Here is an 18,496-nt window from a genome sequence, read left to right as displayed (position 1 = left end):
ATTGTTTTATATTTTGCTTTTGCCAAATCTGAAATTGTACAAGTGTCTGTTGTAAAACTTCCGTTGTTCTCCAGAGACACTCGCTGCCTCCAGTCTGCACACACAACATGTTGGATGATTCCACTGATCCCATCCTGAACACCATCCGACGTATCAGCTTGTTCAACCATCCCAACGACCGGGTAAAGGTGAGAACCTGGGTTGGTGCTGACTGACTCTCACTTTGGCCTAGAATTGTTTGGGAAGTGGGGAGAGACACCCCCTTCCCATTCTGAAATATTAGAACATAGAACATAGAAAAACTACAGCACAATTCGGGCCCTTCGGCCCACAAAGCTGTGCCGAACATGTCCCTACCCTAGAAATTACTAGGCTTACCCATAACCCTCTATTTTTCTCAGCTCCATGTACCTATCCAACAGTCTCTTAAAGGACCCTATTGTATCCGCCTCCACCACCGTTGCCGGCAGCCCATTCCACACACTCACCACCCTCTGAGTAAAATACTTATCCCTGACATCTCCCCTATACCTACTCCCCAGCACCTTAAACCTATGTCCTCTTGTGGCAACCACTTCAGCCCTGGGGATATATTCTGGAATATGGATCAGAAGATAGATGTAGTCTCTGAATTATGCCTAAATAATGACAGTCACTGCACTTCACAAGTAATTCTTTGGCTGCAAGGCGCTATAGAAGTGCAAGTCAACAAAAATGTAGATGCTGGAAATCTGAAATAAAACCAGAAAGTGCTGGAAATACTCAGCAGGCCAGGCAGCGTCTGTGGGAAGAGAAACAGTTCAGGTCAAAGACCCTTCAACAGAACTGGGAAGGAGACCAAAGAAGGTCATTACACTGCAGGGAGGGTGGGGGAGGGGGGCATCTCCGATAGGGTGAAACTAGGGTGACCATGGGGATGAGCTGCAACCAAGGTTACCTGGTCAGGGAGTGAATGGGAGCAGTTAGAGGGTGAGAACAGAGACAGAAGAATGTGAGAGTTGTGGAATGCAGAGCAGGAAGGCACATCCAGTCTGATCACGGCCGTTTAGTGGTGAACATCTCTCAACGGGAGTTACTTGTTGCGTTCAGGAAACCCCTTGTCCCAGCACTCCATGGAGACCAGCCCCAGGGTGTTACACGTTGAGTAGAGAGGTTTGTAAGTGGGGCCAGGTGGATAAGTTGCTATTGGTGGGTTATGGTGGGTGACTGTTGCCGATTGGTGGGCTTTTGTGAGCGAGGCAATGATTGGCAGGTTATGGAGGGGGGAGGGATTGATTTATTTCTTTATTTTACAGGATGTGATGTCATTTGCATTGCTGACATTTAATGTTCATCCCTAATTGTCCCTTGAAACAATAAGGCTGTTTAAACCACACATGTCGGTCTGCAGTCACATATGGGCCAGTCCCAGTAAGGACTGCACAATTCCTTCTCTGGAGGACGTCATGAACCAAATGCTGTCCACCATTACTGAGAAGAATTTTTTGTCAGACAAAAATTCCAGATTTAAGAAACAACTTGCACTGGAATTCACTGGCTGTCCCCTGGGGTTCCAATTCACATCTCTGGATCAATGATCAGACCTTCTGCTTGTGGCCCGGTGTGTCAACCACTGACCCCTTTGCAGAGCTGCTGGTCAGTGGGTTGTGGTGGGTGGGAGCTACTGACTGGAGGACCATGGTGATGGAGAATTGGGTTGAAGCACCGACGGGTGCAGGCTTTACCTGCTGCTCTAAGGCTTCATGCAAATCTCTTAACTGATGGCTGTGAGATACATATTCACTTCTTCCTTTGTTTCAGTTCTGGCTTCACTCTCACAAAGGAAACAATTGTACTCACCAGAGATATCACGTTTCACTTCTTGATTCCCGACGAGTGTCGTTGGTGGTATCGGACGTTGTCAGTCGGTGTGAGCTGGTCTCAGTGTCGGTCAATGTGTGCTCGACCCTGTACTGCTGGGTTTATATAAGACTCCGGGATAGTGACATCAATAAACTCGTCAGGGAAATCAAGTACTAACAATGGCATGCTTTAAAGTTTATAAAAGCATTTCAAAAGGCAGCTGAGAGGTAATGAGGATGCTGCGGGAGGAGAAAGTCAGTTCCCTCGACCCCAGGTCACTTGGCCTGAACTTTGTTTTAACAATCCCTCAGTGTGTCAGGTCCCCACTGCTGTGGAAGTAGACTCACAGACCATTTCATTAAAATCTTTGAAATGAACATGAAAGGATGGTTGCCTCGGCCCTTGGACAGTGAACGAGGCTGTTCTGTCTCTTCAAATATGTTTCAGTTTGTGTGTGTACTTTGTACAGATCAAAAGTTGTCCTTTAATGAGCGATCTAGACCAGAAAGACGAGATGTGAGTCACTCTCATTAACCAGAGGCCAGGCCGAGGGTTGGTTCTCAATATCTTCTCATTAGTTCATGTTTGCTCAAGTAGATGTTGGGATTGTATTGAAGTGGCAAACAGTCCTTGCATTAATGCGCAGGTTGATAGGGTGGTAAAGAAGGCGCATGGCATGCTTGACTTTATTAGTCAAGGCATTGAATTCAAGAGTCAGGAAGTTATTACTGTTGCTACTCTTGTGACGTGTTGTGTGGACAGACCTGCTGGGACATGAAAAGTGGCCAGTCCTGATACAAGTAGAAAGACAGAACAAGTTGGAGAATTTAGTCCCGGGTCCTGCAGGCTGCAATGTGCCCGGACAGAAGATGAAGTGTTGTTCCTTAGGCTTGCATTGGGCCTCCTTGTAATGGTGCAGAATGATGTGTTGAATGTGGAGGCTGGTGGGGGTGAAAGGTAAGGACCAGGGGATCTCTGTTCTGGCTCTGCCCAGGAAGAGAAGGTGCAAGAGCAGAGGTGTGGGAAATAGTCACAAACCCTCTCCACTGTTAGAGGGAAGCCATGGTTCAAGAAGAGGGAAGAATCAGAGGCATCTGTGCAGGAAGTCGCCTCATCGAAGCATATACGGCAGAGACGGAGGGACACAGAGAATGGAACGGAGCCCTTGCAGGAGACAATGTGGGAGGAAGTGTAATCGAGGTAGCCATGGGAGTCTGTGGGCTTGCTGTGGATGTTGGTAGCTAGCCCCTGAGTTGGGGATGGAGAGATCCAGAAAGGGAAGTCAGGGATGAACCACGTGAAGGAGAGGATAGGGTGCAACTTGGATGCAAAAGTGATGGAAATATTGAGTCCTGCATGAGTGCAGGGACCAACATCAATGCAGTCGTTGATGTAACGGACAAAGAGTTGGGGAGGGGGCCCAGGTAGAACTAAAACAAAAGCCCTTCCGATTTTACCACAGACAGACGGGCACGACTTGGGCCATGGGACCTTTGATCTGGAGGGTGTGTATGGAGGAAGCTGCAGTGCTCGAGGGGCAGGGTTGGAGCACTCGGTGTGGGACTCTCCCTCCGTGCTGCCCTCCCAGCATGCACCGTTTCCTCCCCTTTCTGGAAGCGCGATCAGGTGATGAGTCTGGGAGGAGCAAAAGTAACAGTACTTGTGTTGTCCAGGTGATCTTCCATCCGGAGTTCCTGTCTTCCACCAGCCCACTGCTTCCACTCGACTACGATGAGTTTGTGCGTGGCTGTCATTTGGGAGTCTTTCCTTCGTACTACGAGCCATGGGGTTACACGCCAGGTGAGTGAGGGACTTGGAACTGGGTGGAGTGGGTGCATCTGAGCTACTGGTTGCTGGTGTGAGCTACAGTGAGGGGGCTACTGTCTGCCACCAGAACCAGCCTGCTGACAAGGATGATGGGTCACATTGACTTAGTTACTGCCCAGTCCAAAAGTAACTTCTAACGAGTGCACCAAAGGTTGCTGCCTTAGATCGGTCGTTGCTCTTTGATACATGGCATGGATGGTCTAAACTCACGGTCAAAGGTGTCTGTCCAAACCACACTGTCCTTTCAAGAGTTCTGCTGCCAAACTGCCCCTCCGTCACTGTAGTCTCACTCCTTTCACGTTCTGATTCCCGTTGGAGGTTGGAGGAAGTTGCTGTTATTTCTGCCTCTTTATTGAATTATCTTCCCTCTTTCTGTTTCACCTTTGGTACTTTATTTGAATTCTGATTCCAACTAACATAGAGTCATAGACAGATAGGGCAGGGAAACAGGCCGTTCAGCCCATTGACTCTGTGCTGACCATCGGTCCCCCATTTACACCCATCCTACATAAATCCAAATTTCTCTTCTGTCCACATTCTCACTCCACGTTCTACCCCTCACCTGCACTCCAGGGGCAATCTACCATGACCAATTAACCTACTAACTCACATCCCTTTGGGACGTGGGAGGAAACCGGAGCACCCGGGGAAACCCACGCGGTCACAGGGAGAACGTGCAAACTCCACACAGACAGCGCCCAAGGATAGGATTGAACCCGGATCCCTGGCACTGAGGGGCAGCAGTTCTACCGGCTGTGCGATTGTGCCACCCCATTCTCATTACGGAGATCATTTGCTTTTTAAAACAGTTTCCTGGCAGTGAACCAGCGATTTCTGAGGCACAGGTGCAACTGGCAAAGATAGAAGCTGAACGAGAACGGGAGCTAACTCGGTTGAAGTTTAAGGCTGAGGCAGAGGAAAGGAAGGTCCAGATGGGGTCTTAGTGGACGACTGATTGTGGTCGGTCTGATAAATTCTTTTTAATTTGCTTGTGTGTGTGGAAACCAGCAACAATGAAAACGTTTTTGAAAAAACCCACCCCTGGAGGATTGCAAGGGATGAGGAAACCTGATTTGGTGAAAACAAAATTTTCACCACTCCTGTCCTGTTCACTAATGTCTACACAAGAACATTAGAAGTGGGAGCAGGCCGCCTGCCCCTTCAAGTCCGCTCCACTCTTCAGGAAGGTCTTTGCCAATTCGATATTTGGCTTCCAGTACATTTTCTTGTCTCATCCTCTTAATCCTCGATTGCTCTGTGGCCCAACAACCGTGAATATATTTAACGATGCCTCAAGTTCACCTCCATTTTCCACATCACCAGTTGTTTAGCATCCTACTAATCTGGACTAAGCCAATCAGATACAGAGGAGGAGTGTGGAATTGATCGCTGACAGTTTGTGTAAGGACCTAATTCTCCACGTGGGTCTGATAATCGGGCTTCGTCACCTTGTGAGTTCTCTGACCTAGCCTGGGCTTCTTGTTCCCTTATTACAGCAGTAATGGCCAGCTTCGCTGCCTGCCTTCCAGACACCAGCAGTGCTGATACAAGGTTTCAACCCGAATGTTGACAGTTCCTTTCCTCCCACAGATGCTGCTTGACCTGCAGAGTTCCTCCCGCAGATTGTTTGTGTCTCTAAACCTTTACAGACTATTTGTCACCCCTTACACCTCGTTTTCTGAACTCTATTTGCACCATCAGCGAACTTGGATCCATGACAACAGTCTGTCCCTTTAGTTCATGAATGTACATTGGGAATAGTTGAGCCTCCAGTACTGGCACCAGTGGCACCTTCTAGTTGCTTGCCAGCAAGAAAGTAACCTACAAACATATAAATTAGCACCGGGAATTGGTCATTCGAGCCCTCGAGCCTGCTTACACGCTTAGTAAGGTCTTGGCTGATCTGACTGTAATCTCCACTTCAGTCCTTCTACTTGTGGTAACCCTTCACCTCTTACTGATCAGGAATCTACCCACCTCTGCCTTAAAAATACTTAGACTCTGCTACCACAAACCAAATTGGTCAAACATGATTTGAAGAGTTCCAAAGATCATGACTGTCTGAGAGGTAAGAACAGTCACCGCACCGTAAATGGGTGATGCCTTACATCTAACTGGTGAATGCAAGTTGTGAATTCTCTCACAAGAAGAAACATTCCCTCCATGTCCATCCTGTCGAGACCCCTCAGGATCTAATATGTTTCAATCAAGTTCCTTCTCACTCTTAATAAGTATTTTGTGTCAGTCTTCACTGTGGATGACACCAGCAACGTGCCAGAAATTCGAGAGTCAGCGTGCAGAAGTGAGTATAGTCACTATTACTAAGGAGAAGGTGCTTGGGAAACAAAGGTCTGAAGGGAGGTAATTCACCTGGATCAGATGGACTACACCCCAGGGATCTAAAAGAGGCAGCTGAAGAGATTGTGGAGGCATTAGTAGCGATCTTTCAAGAATCACTAGAGTCAGGAATGGTTCCAGAGGACTGGAAAATCATAAATGTCACTCCACTCTTTAAGAAGGGAGGGAGGAAAAAGACAGGAAATTATAGGCCAGTTAGCCTGACTTCAGTGGTTGGTGAGATGTTAGAGTCCATTATTAAGGATGAGGTTGCAGGGTACTTGGAAGCTCTTGATAAAATAGGCCAAAGTCAGCATGGTTTCCTTAAGGGGAGATCTTGCCTGACAAACCTGTTGGAATTCTTTGAGGAAGTAACGAGCAGGATAGACAAAGGAGAGTCAGAGGATGTTGTTTACTTGGATTTTCAGAAGGCCTTTGACAAGATGCTGCACATGAGGCTGCTAAACAAGATAGGAGCCCATGGTATTACAGGAAAGGTACCAGTATGGATAGAAGATTGGCTGACTGGAAGAAGGCAGAATGGGAAAAAAGAGGCCTTTTCTGGTTGGCTGCCAGTGTTGCGCAGGGGTCGGTGTTGGGTCTGCTACTTTCCACGTTTATATGTTAATGATCTGGATGACAGAATTGATGGCTTTGTGGCCAAGTTTGCAGATGATACAAAGATAGGTGGAGGGGCAGGTAGTGTTGAGGAATCAGGGAATCTGCAGAAGGACTTGGACAGGTTGCGAGAATGGGCAAAGAAGTGGCAGATGGAATACAGCGCAGGGAAGTGTACGGTCATGCACTTTGGTAGAAGGAATAAAGGCGTCGACTATTTTCTAAATGGGGAGCGAATTCAGAAATCGGAGGTGCAAAGGGACTTGGGAGTCCTAGCGCAGGATTCCCTAAAGGTTAACTTGCAGGTTGAGTCGGCAGTAAGGAAGGCAAATTCAACGTTAGCATTAATTTTGAGAGGACTAGAATATAAAAGTAAGGATGTAATGCTGAGGTTTTATAAGGCATTGGTCAGACCATATTTGGAGTATTGTGAGCAGTTTTGGGCCCCATTTCTAAGGAAGGATCTGCTGGCGTTGGAGAGGGTCCACAGGAGGTTTACGAGAATGATCCCAGGAATGAAAGGGTTAACATATGAGGACTGTTTTATGGTTCTGGGCCTGTACTGGCTGAAGTTTAGAAGGATGAGGGGGGATCTCATTGAAACCTACCGAATATTGAAAGGCCTGGATAGAGTGGATGTGGAGAGGATGTTTCCAGGAGTGGGAGAGTCTGGGACCAGAGGGCACAGCCTCAGAATAGAAGGACGTCACTTTAGACCAGAGATGAGGAGGAATTTCTTTAGCCAGAGGGCGGTGAATCTGTGGAATTCATTGCCACAGATGGCTGTGGAGGCCAAGTCATTGGGTGTATTTAAAGCCGAGGTTGATAGGTTCTTGATTAGTAAGGGCATCAAAGGTTACGGGGAGAAGGCAGGAGAATGGGATTAAGGGGGAAAATAAATCAGCCATGACTGAATGGCGGAGCAGACTGGAAGGGCCGAATAGCCTAATTCTGCTCCTATGTCTTATGGTCTTCTAAACTCCAGTGGACACAAGCCTAGTCTGTCCATGTCCAACCCTTCCTCATGAGACAACCCATCCATCCCATATAAATTCTTGTCGAACTTCTCTGTGCTGCTTTCAACGCACTGACATCCTTCTCTAAGTAAGGAGAGGGATACAGTGCACAGTTCTCCAGATGCATCTCACCAGTGCTCCATGTACCTGAAGCCAGCCGCCCTGTCTCGCTAACCAGAAAAAGAATCAAGAAAGTGCCTACTCTTTGTTTCCTGTGACCCAGCTGACCTTCCCTCTGCACCACTATCTTACCTCCTGCCCCACGAGCTTTTATTTTCTATAATAACCTATGATGTAGCACCTCGTCAAAAGTCACTGTGAATCTAGGCATTGTGCATCCACTGGTTTGCCTCCATCCATGGCACATGTTACTTTTACAAAGGACTCCAATAAATTGGTCAAACATGATTTCAGTTTCACAAAACCATGTTAACTTTACCCAATGGCATGGGATGTTTCTGAGTGCTCTGCCATTGTGTCTTCAGCGAGTACTTCCAACATTTTCCCAGTGGCCATTGATACACGAACTGGCCTGTAGTCTCCTGCTTTCTGTCTCTCTTTTTGAATAAAGTTGATGAATAAATTTATCCTAACCTGCTATTTTCTGGCTTTTCACTGCTGTTTCATTCTGAATGGTTGAGGAGGAGCCAGTTGCTCGCTGCCCTTTAGAAGGTGCTGTTCCAACCCCTTGTCCTGCTCACAGAAGAACATAAGAACCCTGTGGCCCTGTGCAAGTGTGCGGGACATGGGGAGGAAGATCAGGATGAGTATCCCACCATTCTTCATGGTCAGTGCTCTGTCCCAGCCCCAGACTCTGTACTCCAGTCGTGGTCAGCACTTGATTTCAATGGGGTGGGGTAATGCAGCTATGCCTGCCCACCTACCCCACACCCTGCCCCTTGGCCTGAAACTGCTGGTGTTGACTCTGCACCATCTTGTCCTGTAAAGGCAGTGTCAGTGAGAGTTACGCTGTCAGTGAGCCCTGCTCGGTGGAGATTGGTTGTGTTGTGGGACATTGAACACCACATGAGGCCAGCGATGCATGACAAGGTTCACTTCATTCACCTTGAGGTTATAATTTCTGATGCTTCACTCCTCAACTGACCTTTGACACTTCCCATTGCCTGGGGGCTCCCTGGATGGATCTCTCCCCACCGCATCCTTCTGGGACAAATCAGGGTGTCTGCTCCCACCTGCATTCTGCCCTCTCCTCCTGAGCCCGCCAGTGGTTGCTTTACAAGGCAGGTTTCAATCGGCTTAAGTTCGTATGAATCACTTATAGAACTGGGTTGTGTCATAATGGGTGAACCCAATTAGCACTGGGTCATTGCTCATCACTGAAATCATGGTGATAAGGTTGTGGTATCAATCTTCTGTGTCCCCTAAACTTAATCAGATGAGTGTAGATTATCTGTGTCCACAGAATGGTACAGCACAGGAACAGGCCCTTTGGCTTATGATGTCTGCGCCAGCCACCTGCCTGTTCATTGCCTGTCTAAATGTCTCTTAAACATTGCTGTCATACCTGCTTCCACCTCCACCCCTGGAATCCAACACTCTCCGTGTAAAAACAAAACTTGCCTCACAAATCTCCTTCACATTTTCCCTCTTGCACCTTAAACCTATGTCCTCTAGTATTTGACATTTCCATTCTGGGGGAAAGGCTCTGACTGTCTACCCTATCTCTGCCCCTCTTAATTTTATAAACTTCTATCAGGTTTCCCCTCAGCCTCCAGAGAAACCCAACCAAGTCTGTCCAACCTTGCCTCTCTAATCCAGGCAGCACCCTGGTGAACCTCTTCTGCACCGTCTCCAAAGCCTCCACGTCCTTCCTGTAATGGGCCAACCAGAACTGCACACAATGCTCCAAATGTGGCCTAACCAAAGTCTTGACTGTTGTACTCAGTGCCCTGACCAATGAAGGCAAGCATGCTGCATGCCTTCTGTACCACCCCATCTACTTGTACTCCCACGTTCAGGGAATTTTTGGACGTAACCCAAGATCCCTCTGTGCATCAGTGCTGCTAAGAGTCCTGCCATTTACTGTATACTTTTGCCTTGTATATGATCTCCCAAAGTTCTTAGATCCTGCCAGTGCCTCTTCTTCCTCAGGAGGCTAAAGAAATTTGGTATGTCCCCTTTGATCCTCACCAATTTTTATCGATGCACCATGGAAAGAATCCTATCCAGATGCTCTGCCCGTGACTGCAAGAAACTGCAGAGAGTTGTGGACACAGCTGAGCACATCACAGAAATCAGCCTCCCCTCCATGGACTCTGATTGTGCTTCTTGTTGCCTGAAGCAGCCAGTTTAATCAAAGACCCCACCCACCCCGGACATTCTCTCTTCTCCCTTCTCCCATCGGGCAGAAGATACAAAAGGCTGAAAGCACGTACCACCAGGCTCAAGGACAGCTCAAGACTATTGTACGATAACATAGACTCTTGACCCACAATCTACCTTGTTATGACCTTGCACCTTATTGTCTGCCTGCACTGCACTTTCTCCCTAGCTGTGACACTTTATTCTGCATTCAGTTATTGTCTTCCCTTGCACTGCCTCAGTGCACCGTTGTAGTGAATTGATCGGTACAAGTTTTAAACTGGACCTTAGTACATGTGACAATAATAAACCAATTTTCCAATTTACAGAAGTACAACACCTTGCGCTTGTCCAGACTAAATTCCATCTGCCATTTCTCCTCCCAAATTTCCAACTGATTCCTTTGACAAGCTTCCTCACTAATTCACAACTCCACCAATTATCGTGTCATCTGCAGGCTCACTCATCAGACCACTTACATTTTCATTCAGATCATATATCACAAATATATAAATCACAGGGTATTTATATATCCAGATAATATCAAAACATCCCAATGCCCATTTCCCAGCACAAGCTCATGTTATTGAAACCATGTAGAAATAGCTGATTGCCAAGTTTGATTCTGTAATTGCATCCAAGCCCTCAGACAACGATGGGGAACGGTACAGCTCCGAATGTTCAGATCAGTACAGACTGGGAACAGAACTCACAGAATTCTCATCTGATTGGGATGGATGACCAATGTATCAGCACAAGCTGCTTGCACACAGTTTGAGTGTCCTGTGTAGCAACGCAGGTCTGCAAGTCAATAGGTGAGGCAGGCTTAGATTATTTTCTCTGGAGCATCGGAGGCGGACGGGCAACCTGAAAGGAATTTATAAAACTATGAGAGGTACAGGTAGGACAGAGTCTTTTTCCCAGAAATGTCAAATACTATAGGTTTAAGGTGAGAAGGGGAAAGTTTAAAGGAGATTTATGAGGCAAGTTTTTTGTACAGAGAGTGGTGAGTGCCTGGAGCGCACTGCCAGAGGAGATGGTCCAAGCAGATGCCAGAGCAACAGTTAAGAGGCATTGAACAGGGAGGGATGGAGGGATACGGACCACAAGCAGGCAGAGGAGATTAGTTTAGGGTGCCATCATGGTCGGCACAGACATTGTGGGCCAAAGGGCCTGTTCCTGTGCTGTACTGTTCTGTGTATTCCAGAAATAGAGGAACCAGAGCCAGCAGAGGCTCCATGTGTGGGACGCTGCACTTTCCGTGCTTGTGTTTATGATTGCACCATGTTAGACCTGTCTCTGAGTGCTCTTTTCTCTCCTAGCGGAATGCACAGTGATGGGAATTCCCAGCGTCTCTACCAACCTCTCCGGTTTCGGATGCTTCATGGAGCAACACATCACAGACCCTTCTGCGTACGGTGAGATTTGGTGATCAATGCTGTGTGAGCCGTGATCAGACCCAGGACACCCTGCCCTCAGTTCTCATCCGTTAGCCCTAGCACCCCTTTCCTCTAAATCAGATTGTTGTATTTAGGTCTGGTCAGTTAATCCAACCAAGCTGATCAAACTTGGGAGTGGGACAGACAGCAAAATGAAAGTCTTGGCAATGTCATTAATGGGTATTAGCCAAGTCATGTTTAGAATTCCAGAGCAACTGGGAAATGCCCTTGGTTTCCTTTGGGACATGAGCTGCATTCTTTTCTCACAGGGATCTACATTTTGGATCGCCGCTTTAAGAGCCTGGATGAGTGCTGCAACCAGCTCACTTCGTTTCTGTACAGCTTCTGTCAACAGTCCCGACACCAGAGAATCATTCAGCGAAATCGAACAGAACGGCTCTCTGATCTGCTGGACTGGAACTATCTTGGCCGAGTAAGGAGAGATTTAGAAGCGGACCATGTGGAAGTCACAGGAAGAGTTTCCCACCGTCATCTCACCAATGACATTTGGGAGGCTGCTTACCTTCACCAGATTAGACCTAAGGTTGGATAAGGAGTTAGTTGCAGAATCAGAAGGCTGATGGCCACTTAGTTTTGCAGTTTCTACAGTCCCACAGGGGTCAACGATCACAGCTGGAAAAGCTTGATCAGCCCCTTCGTAATGGGTACCAGTGAGATGTGGGTCCACATGCATTCATGCTCAGCCCCATCATAACAATCTGCAGGAAGTGCTGGAGAGGTTTGATGGACGGTGGGCTGCTGTGGGAGAGTTCTGGCACCTTAGTTAAGAGGAATGGTCCCACATCCGGATCTGAGCTCTGTGGGAGAAGGTGTTTCCATGTGCTGTTTTCTGCCTGTAGCCCAGGTGGGGATCACTCTGTGGGGTGTGAGTAAAGGAGAAGGGAAAAGACATTGGTGTATCGTTGCAAGAATTTGTGGAGGTTTGTGGAGAAGAAGAGTAATGGAAAGTATTGGTGCCATCGATGAAAGCCAAGGATCTCTGTGACTTTTTCAGCAGCCTTTGAAATGCTCTGAGTAACCCCCCCACCCCCACAGCCTCCACTTACCTCACTGTCGGTCCTCCTCATCCTACTCCAAATCACCTGTCCGACCCCAAACCCTCGTCTGTATTGTCTTCACTCTTCATTACGTTTCCAAGGCTTCACCTTTTGAAATTTCCTCTGAAGATTCCCCTGATGTCAGACCTGCCCCAGTTGGCCAACTGTTTTACCCCCTTTGTTGCTGCTGGTGGGAAATGATGTGGCTGGTGGGTGAAAGTGACGCCGTGAACAGACAGAACAGGCTTGATAGACAACCCGCCCTTCTCCAGGGTCTTTGTGTGAATCAAAGGGATAAATCCCAAATGGTGAGTCAAAAGGAGTGAGTCAGATGGTCATAATACACAGGAACAGGCCCTTTGGCCCATCACATTCATGCTGACCAACAAGTTCCTTTCTATACTAGTCCCATTTCCCAGGACTTGCTCAATAGCCCACTCTGCCTCGGTGAATCAGTGCTTGTCCTGAAACGTTGTGAGGGTACCTGACTCCGCCATCTTCTCAGGCAGCGTGCTCCAGATTGTAAACTGGGTGAAAAAATTCTTCCTTCAGTCCCCTTGTAACCCTTCACTCCTCACCTTAAACCTATGCCCTCTGGTCTTGGACACCTGGGAAAAAGTTGCCTCTTGTCTACCCTATCTCTGCCCCTCTATCACGCCACCCCTCTGCTTCAGGGGAAACAGAGCCAGCCCATCCAGTCTGTCCTCAGAACTGAAACACTCCATCCCAGGCAACATCCTGGTGACCCTCCTCTGCACCCTCTCCAGTGCAGTCACGTCCTTCCTACGGTGTGGTGACCAGACTGCACACAGTGCTCCAGCTGTGGCCTAACCAATGTTTATAAAGATCTGTCTCCTCTTATACTTGATGCCCAAGCTAATGAAGGCAAGCTTCACCACCGTCTCCCAGTGCTGGGGTCTCTGAACTTGTACACCAAGGTCCTACTGTTCCTCAATACTCCCTAGAACTCTTCCATTCGTGATATATGTCTTACCCACCAAACTCTACCATCTCACACCAGTCGAGGTTCATTCCATCTGCCATTGTTCTGCCCAATTTACCAACTGATCCTTCCGTAGCCTGACTGCTTCCAGCACTGTCAGCAACAACACCAGTCTTCATGTCATCTGCAAACTTATTAATCATACCACATCTAACCCATTAATATAAACAATGAACAGCAAGGGTTCCGATGAGCAACATCCTATCCCTGTGATATACTACTGCTCACACACTTCCCACCACCACCTGTCTCCTATTACCAAGCCAGCTTTGGAGGCGTTGGATCCCATGAGCTCTAGCCTTTTGGACCAGTCTTCCATGTGGGACCTTGTCAAAGGTCTCACTGAAGTCCACATAAAACCACCTCTACCACACTGCCTCATCAATATATTGAGTTACCACATCAAAAAAAGCTGAACTAAATTAGACAAGATCTCCCACCACCAAATCTGTACTGATTATCTCTGATCAGTCCCCGTCTTTCCAAGTGTAGACTAATCCTGCCCCTCAGAATGTTTTCCAATAATTGCCCTGCCACTGATATTAGACTAACTGACTTCTAACCATATCCCCACTGTCCCTCCTGAATAAAGGGACCACATTTGCTGCCTTCCAGTCATCTGGCACCTCACCTGTGGCTAGCAAAGATTTTAATCTCTCTGTCAGGGCCCCAGCGATCTCCTGTCCAGCTTTGGGATACATCTCATCAGGCAATGGGGATTTATCTATCTTCATGCCTGCTGGGACATCTAATACCTCCTTATCGATCTCGGATGTGCTCCAGAAATTCCGCATCCCAACTGAAATCTCCCATCTACAACGTCCTTCTCCTTGATGAATACAGATGAGAAGTGTTGATATGAGACCCCACCATGTCCTCTGGCTTGGTCCACAGATTGACCCTTTGGTCCCCAATGGACCTCACTCTTTCCCTGGTTATCCTCTTGCTGTTAAGATACATGAAATGCTTTGGGATTTTCCTTAATCTTATCTGCCAGTGATATTTCATAGCCCCTCTTTGCCTCCTAAATTATTTTTAAGCTCCCCCTACACTCTCTATCCTGCTGAAAGGCCTCTCCCCACTTTCAGTACTCTAGACTCACCAATGAATTTCTTTTTCAAACCCTCAAGGTCCTTTTTTCAAGGGTTCCCTGGTCTTGCTGTCCTAGACCTTCACCCTCATGGGAACATTCTGCCCAGAACTCTCAGTACTTCACTTTTAAAAGACTACCGAATGTAGATTTCCCTGCAAGTAGCTGCTTCCGGTTGACACTGGCTGGATTCCGTCTCATGATTTTGAAATCAATCTTTGCCCAGTTCAGAGACTTAACTATTGAACTATTCTTATCCCTTTTCATAAGTACTTTGAAACTTATCAAGTAATATTTATTGAAAGGAGTGAGTCAAAGGGGAGGGTGTTGTGGAGGTATTGAATGATGGAGTGAATGGAGGGGGGGAGAGGGAGGATGGTTGGGGAATGGCTGGACTTGAATGGAAGGGGTAAAGTGATGTGTGAATGGACAGAGGAATGAAAGGGGTGTTTCCCCTGGGCTGTGGGATGGCATTACTCTCTCTCTCCCCTCTCCCTCTCTATCTGTCTCTCTCTCTTGCTCTCTCTCTCTTTCTATTTCTCTATCTCGCTCTCTCTCTCTCTCTCTCTCTCTCTCTCTCTCTGATTGATATTGACCATTTACGTTGTGTATTTACCCTCTTCCTTTCAGTACTATGATCACGCCCGGCTTCTGGCTCTTGCCAAAGCCTTTCCCAATGAATTCAGCCACGACGCATCAAGCATGTCCAGCGTAAGTAAATAACAAAATTAATTAAAAATGCACTCAGATTTAAGGAGAAGTTTGAGGAGGAAAAGTCTAGCCCACCCCCAGACATTGTCCACAGTTAACGTGTCAGTGGTCAGAGATGGTGTCTTCACCATCATCTCCTTCACCATCATCTCCTTCACCATCATCTCCTTCACCTTCATCTCCTTCACCTTCATCTCCTTCACCATCATCTCCTTCACCTTCATCTCCTTCACCTTCATCTCCTTCACCTTCATCTCCTTCACCTTCATCTCCTTCACCATCATCTCCTTCACCTTCATCTCCTTCACCATCATCTCCTTCACCTTCATCTCCTTCACCTTCATCTCCTTCACCTTCATCTCCTTCACCATCATCTCCTTCACCTTCATCTCCTTCACCTTCATCTCCTTCACCTTCATCTCCTTCACCATCATCTCCTTCACCTTCATCTCCTTCACCTTCATCTCCTTCACCTTCATCTCCTTCACCATCATCTCCTTCACCTTCATCTCCTTCACCTTCATCTCCTTCACCTTCATCTCCTTCACCATCATCTCCTTCACCTTCATCTCCTTCACCATCATCTCCTTCACCTTCATCTCCTTCACCTTCATCTCCTTCACCATCATCTCCTTCACCATCATCTCCTTCACCTTCATCTCCTTCACCATCATCTCCTTCACCTTCATCTCCTTCACCATCATCTCCTTCACCTTCATCTCCTTCACCTTCATCTCCTTCACCTTCATCTCCTTCACCTTCATCTCCTTCACCATCATCTCCTTCACCTTCATCTCCTTCACCATCATCTCCTTCACCATCATCTCCTTCACCTTCATCTCCTTCACCTTCATCTCCTTCACCATCATCTCCTTCACCATCATCTCCTTCACCATCATCTCCTTCACCTTCATCTCCTTCACCTTCATCTCCTTCACCATCATCTCCTTCACCATCATCTCCTTCACCTTCATCTCCTTCACCATCATCTCCTTCACCATCATCTCCTTCACCATCATCTCCTTCACCTTCATCTCCTTCACCATCATCTCCTTCACCATCATCTCCTTCACCTTCATCTCCTTCACCTTCATCTCCTTCACCTTCATCTCCTTCACCATCATCTCCTTCACCTTCATCTCCTTCACCTTCATCTCCTTCACCATCATCTCCTTCACCTTCATCTCTTTCACCTTCATCTCCTTCACCTTCATCTCCTTCACCTTCATCTCTTTCACCTTCATCTCCTTCACCTTCATCTCCTTCACCATCATCTCCTTCACCATCATCTCCTTCACCTTCATCTCCTTCACCTTCATCTCCTTCACCTTCATCTCCTTCACCTTCATCTCCTTCACCTTCATCTCCTTCACCATCATCTCCTTCACCTTCATCTCCTTCACCATCATCTCCTTCACCTTCATCTCCTTCACCATCATCTCCTTCACCTTCATCTCCTTCACCTTCATCTCCTTCACCATCATCTCCTTCACCATCATCTCCTTCACCTTCATCTCCTTCACCTTCATCTCCTTCACCATCATCTCCTTCACCTTCATCTCCTTCACCATCATCTCCTTCACCTTCATCTCCTTCACCTTCATCTCCTTCACCATCATCTCCTTCACCATCATCTCCTTCACCTTCATCTCCTTCACCATCATCTCCTTCACCTTCATCTCCTTCACCATCATCTCCTTCACCATCATCTCCTTCACCTTCATCTCCTTCACCATCATCTCCTTCACCTTCATCTCCTTCACCTTCATCTCCTTCACCATCATCTCCTTCACCTTCATCTCCTTCACCTCATCTCCTTCACCATCATCTCCTTCACCATCATCTCCTTCACCTTCATCTCCTTCACCTTCATCTCCTTCACCTTCATCTCCTTCACCATCATCTCCTTCACCATCATCTCCTTCACCTTCATCTCCTTCACCATCATCTCCTTCACCATCATCTCCTTCACCATCATCTCCTTCACCTTCATCTCCTTCACCATCATCTCCTTCACCATCATCTCCTTCACCTTCATCTCCTTCACCTTCATCTCCTTCACCTTCATCTCCTTCACCATCATCTCCTTCACCATCATCTCCTTCACCTTCATCTCCTTCACCTTCATCTCCTTCACCATCATCTCCTTCACCATCATCTCCTTCACCATCATCTCCTTCACCTTCATCTCCTTCACCTTCATCTCCTTCACCATCATCTCCTTCACCATCATCTCCTTCACCTTCATCTCCTTCACCATCATCTCCTTCACCATCATCTCCTTCACCTTCATCTCCTTCACCATCATCTCCTTCACCTTCATCTCCTTCACCATCATCTCCTTCACCATTCATCTCCTTCACCTTCATCTCCTTCACCATCATCTCCTTCACCATCATCTCCTTCACCATCATCTCCTTCACCTTCATCTCCTTCACCTTCATCTCCTTCACCATCATCTCCTTCACCTTCATCTCCTTCACCTTCATCTCCTTCACCTTCATCTCCTTCACCTTCATCTCCTTCACCTTCATCTCCTTCACCATCATCTCCTTCACCTTCATCTCCTTCACCTTCATCTCCTTCACCATCATCTCCTTCACCTTCATCTCCTTCACCTTCATCTCCTTCACCTTCATCTCCTTCACCATCATCTCCTTCACCATCATCTCCTTCACCTTCATCTCCTTCACCATCATCTCCTTCACCATCATCTCCTTCACCTTCATCTCCTTCACCTTCATCTCCTTCACCTTCATCTCCTTCACCTTCATCTCCTTCACCATCATCTCCTTCACCATCATCTCCTTCACCTTCATCTCCTTCACCATCATCTCCTTCACCTTCATCTCCTTCACCATCATCTCCTTCACCATCATCTCCTTCACCTTCATCTCCTTCACCTTCATCTCCTTCACCATCATCTCCTTCACCTTCATCTCCTTCACCATCATCTCCTTCACCATCATCTCCTTCACCATCATCTCCTTCACCTTCATCTCCTTCACCATCATCTCCTTCACCTTCATCTCCTTCACCATCATCTCCTTCACCTTCATCTCCTTCACCTTCATCTCCTTCACCATCATCTCCTTCACCATCATCTCCTTCACCTTCATCTCCTTCACCTTCATCTCCTTCACCATCATCTCCTTCACCTTCATCTCCTTCACCTTCATCTCCTTCACCATCATCTCCTTCACCATCATCTCCTTCACCTTCATCTCCTTCAC

At 47.3% G+C, this 18,496-nt stretch overlaps 1 protein-coding gene across 1 annotated transcript in view; it reads left to right on the top strand.

Annotated features, from left to right (window-relative positions):
- Positions 1 to 18,496, top strand: part of LOC127585437 (glycogen [starch] synthase, muscle-like) — a 69,964-nt gene that overhangs the window by 44,362 nt on the left and 7,106 nt on the right. Inside the window, exons 11-15 of the mRNA XM_052042864.1 lie at positions 75 to 188; positions 3,516 to 3,642; positions 11,285 to 11,380; positions 11,671 to 11,834; positions 15,183 to 15,267. Coding sequence (XP_051898824.1) covers positions 75 to 188; positions 3,516 to 3,642; positions 11,285 to 11,380; positions 11,671 to 11,834; positions 15,183 to 15,267 — 586 coding nt within the window. The remainder of the gene's footprint in view (positions 1 to 74; positions 189 to 3,515; positions 3,643 to 11,284; positions 11,381 to 11,670; positions 11,835 to 15,182; positions 15,268 to 18,496) is intronic.

This window comes from Pristis pectinata, chromosome 33 (genome assembly GCF_009764475.1).
Source record: "Pristis pectinata isolate sPriPec2 chromosome 33, sPriPec2.1.pri, whole genome shotgun sequence".
NCBI classification, from domain to species: Eukaryota; Metazoa; Chordata; class Chondrichthyes; order Rhinopristiformes; family Pristidae; genus Pristis; species Pristis pectinata.
This window is presented reverse-complemented; position numbering and strand designations above follow the sequence as displayed.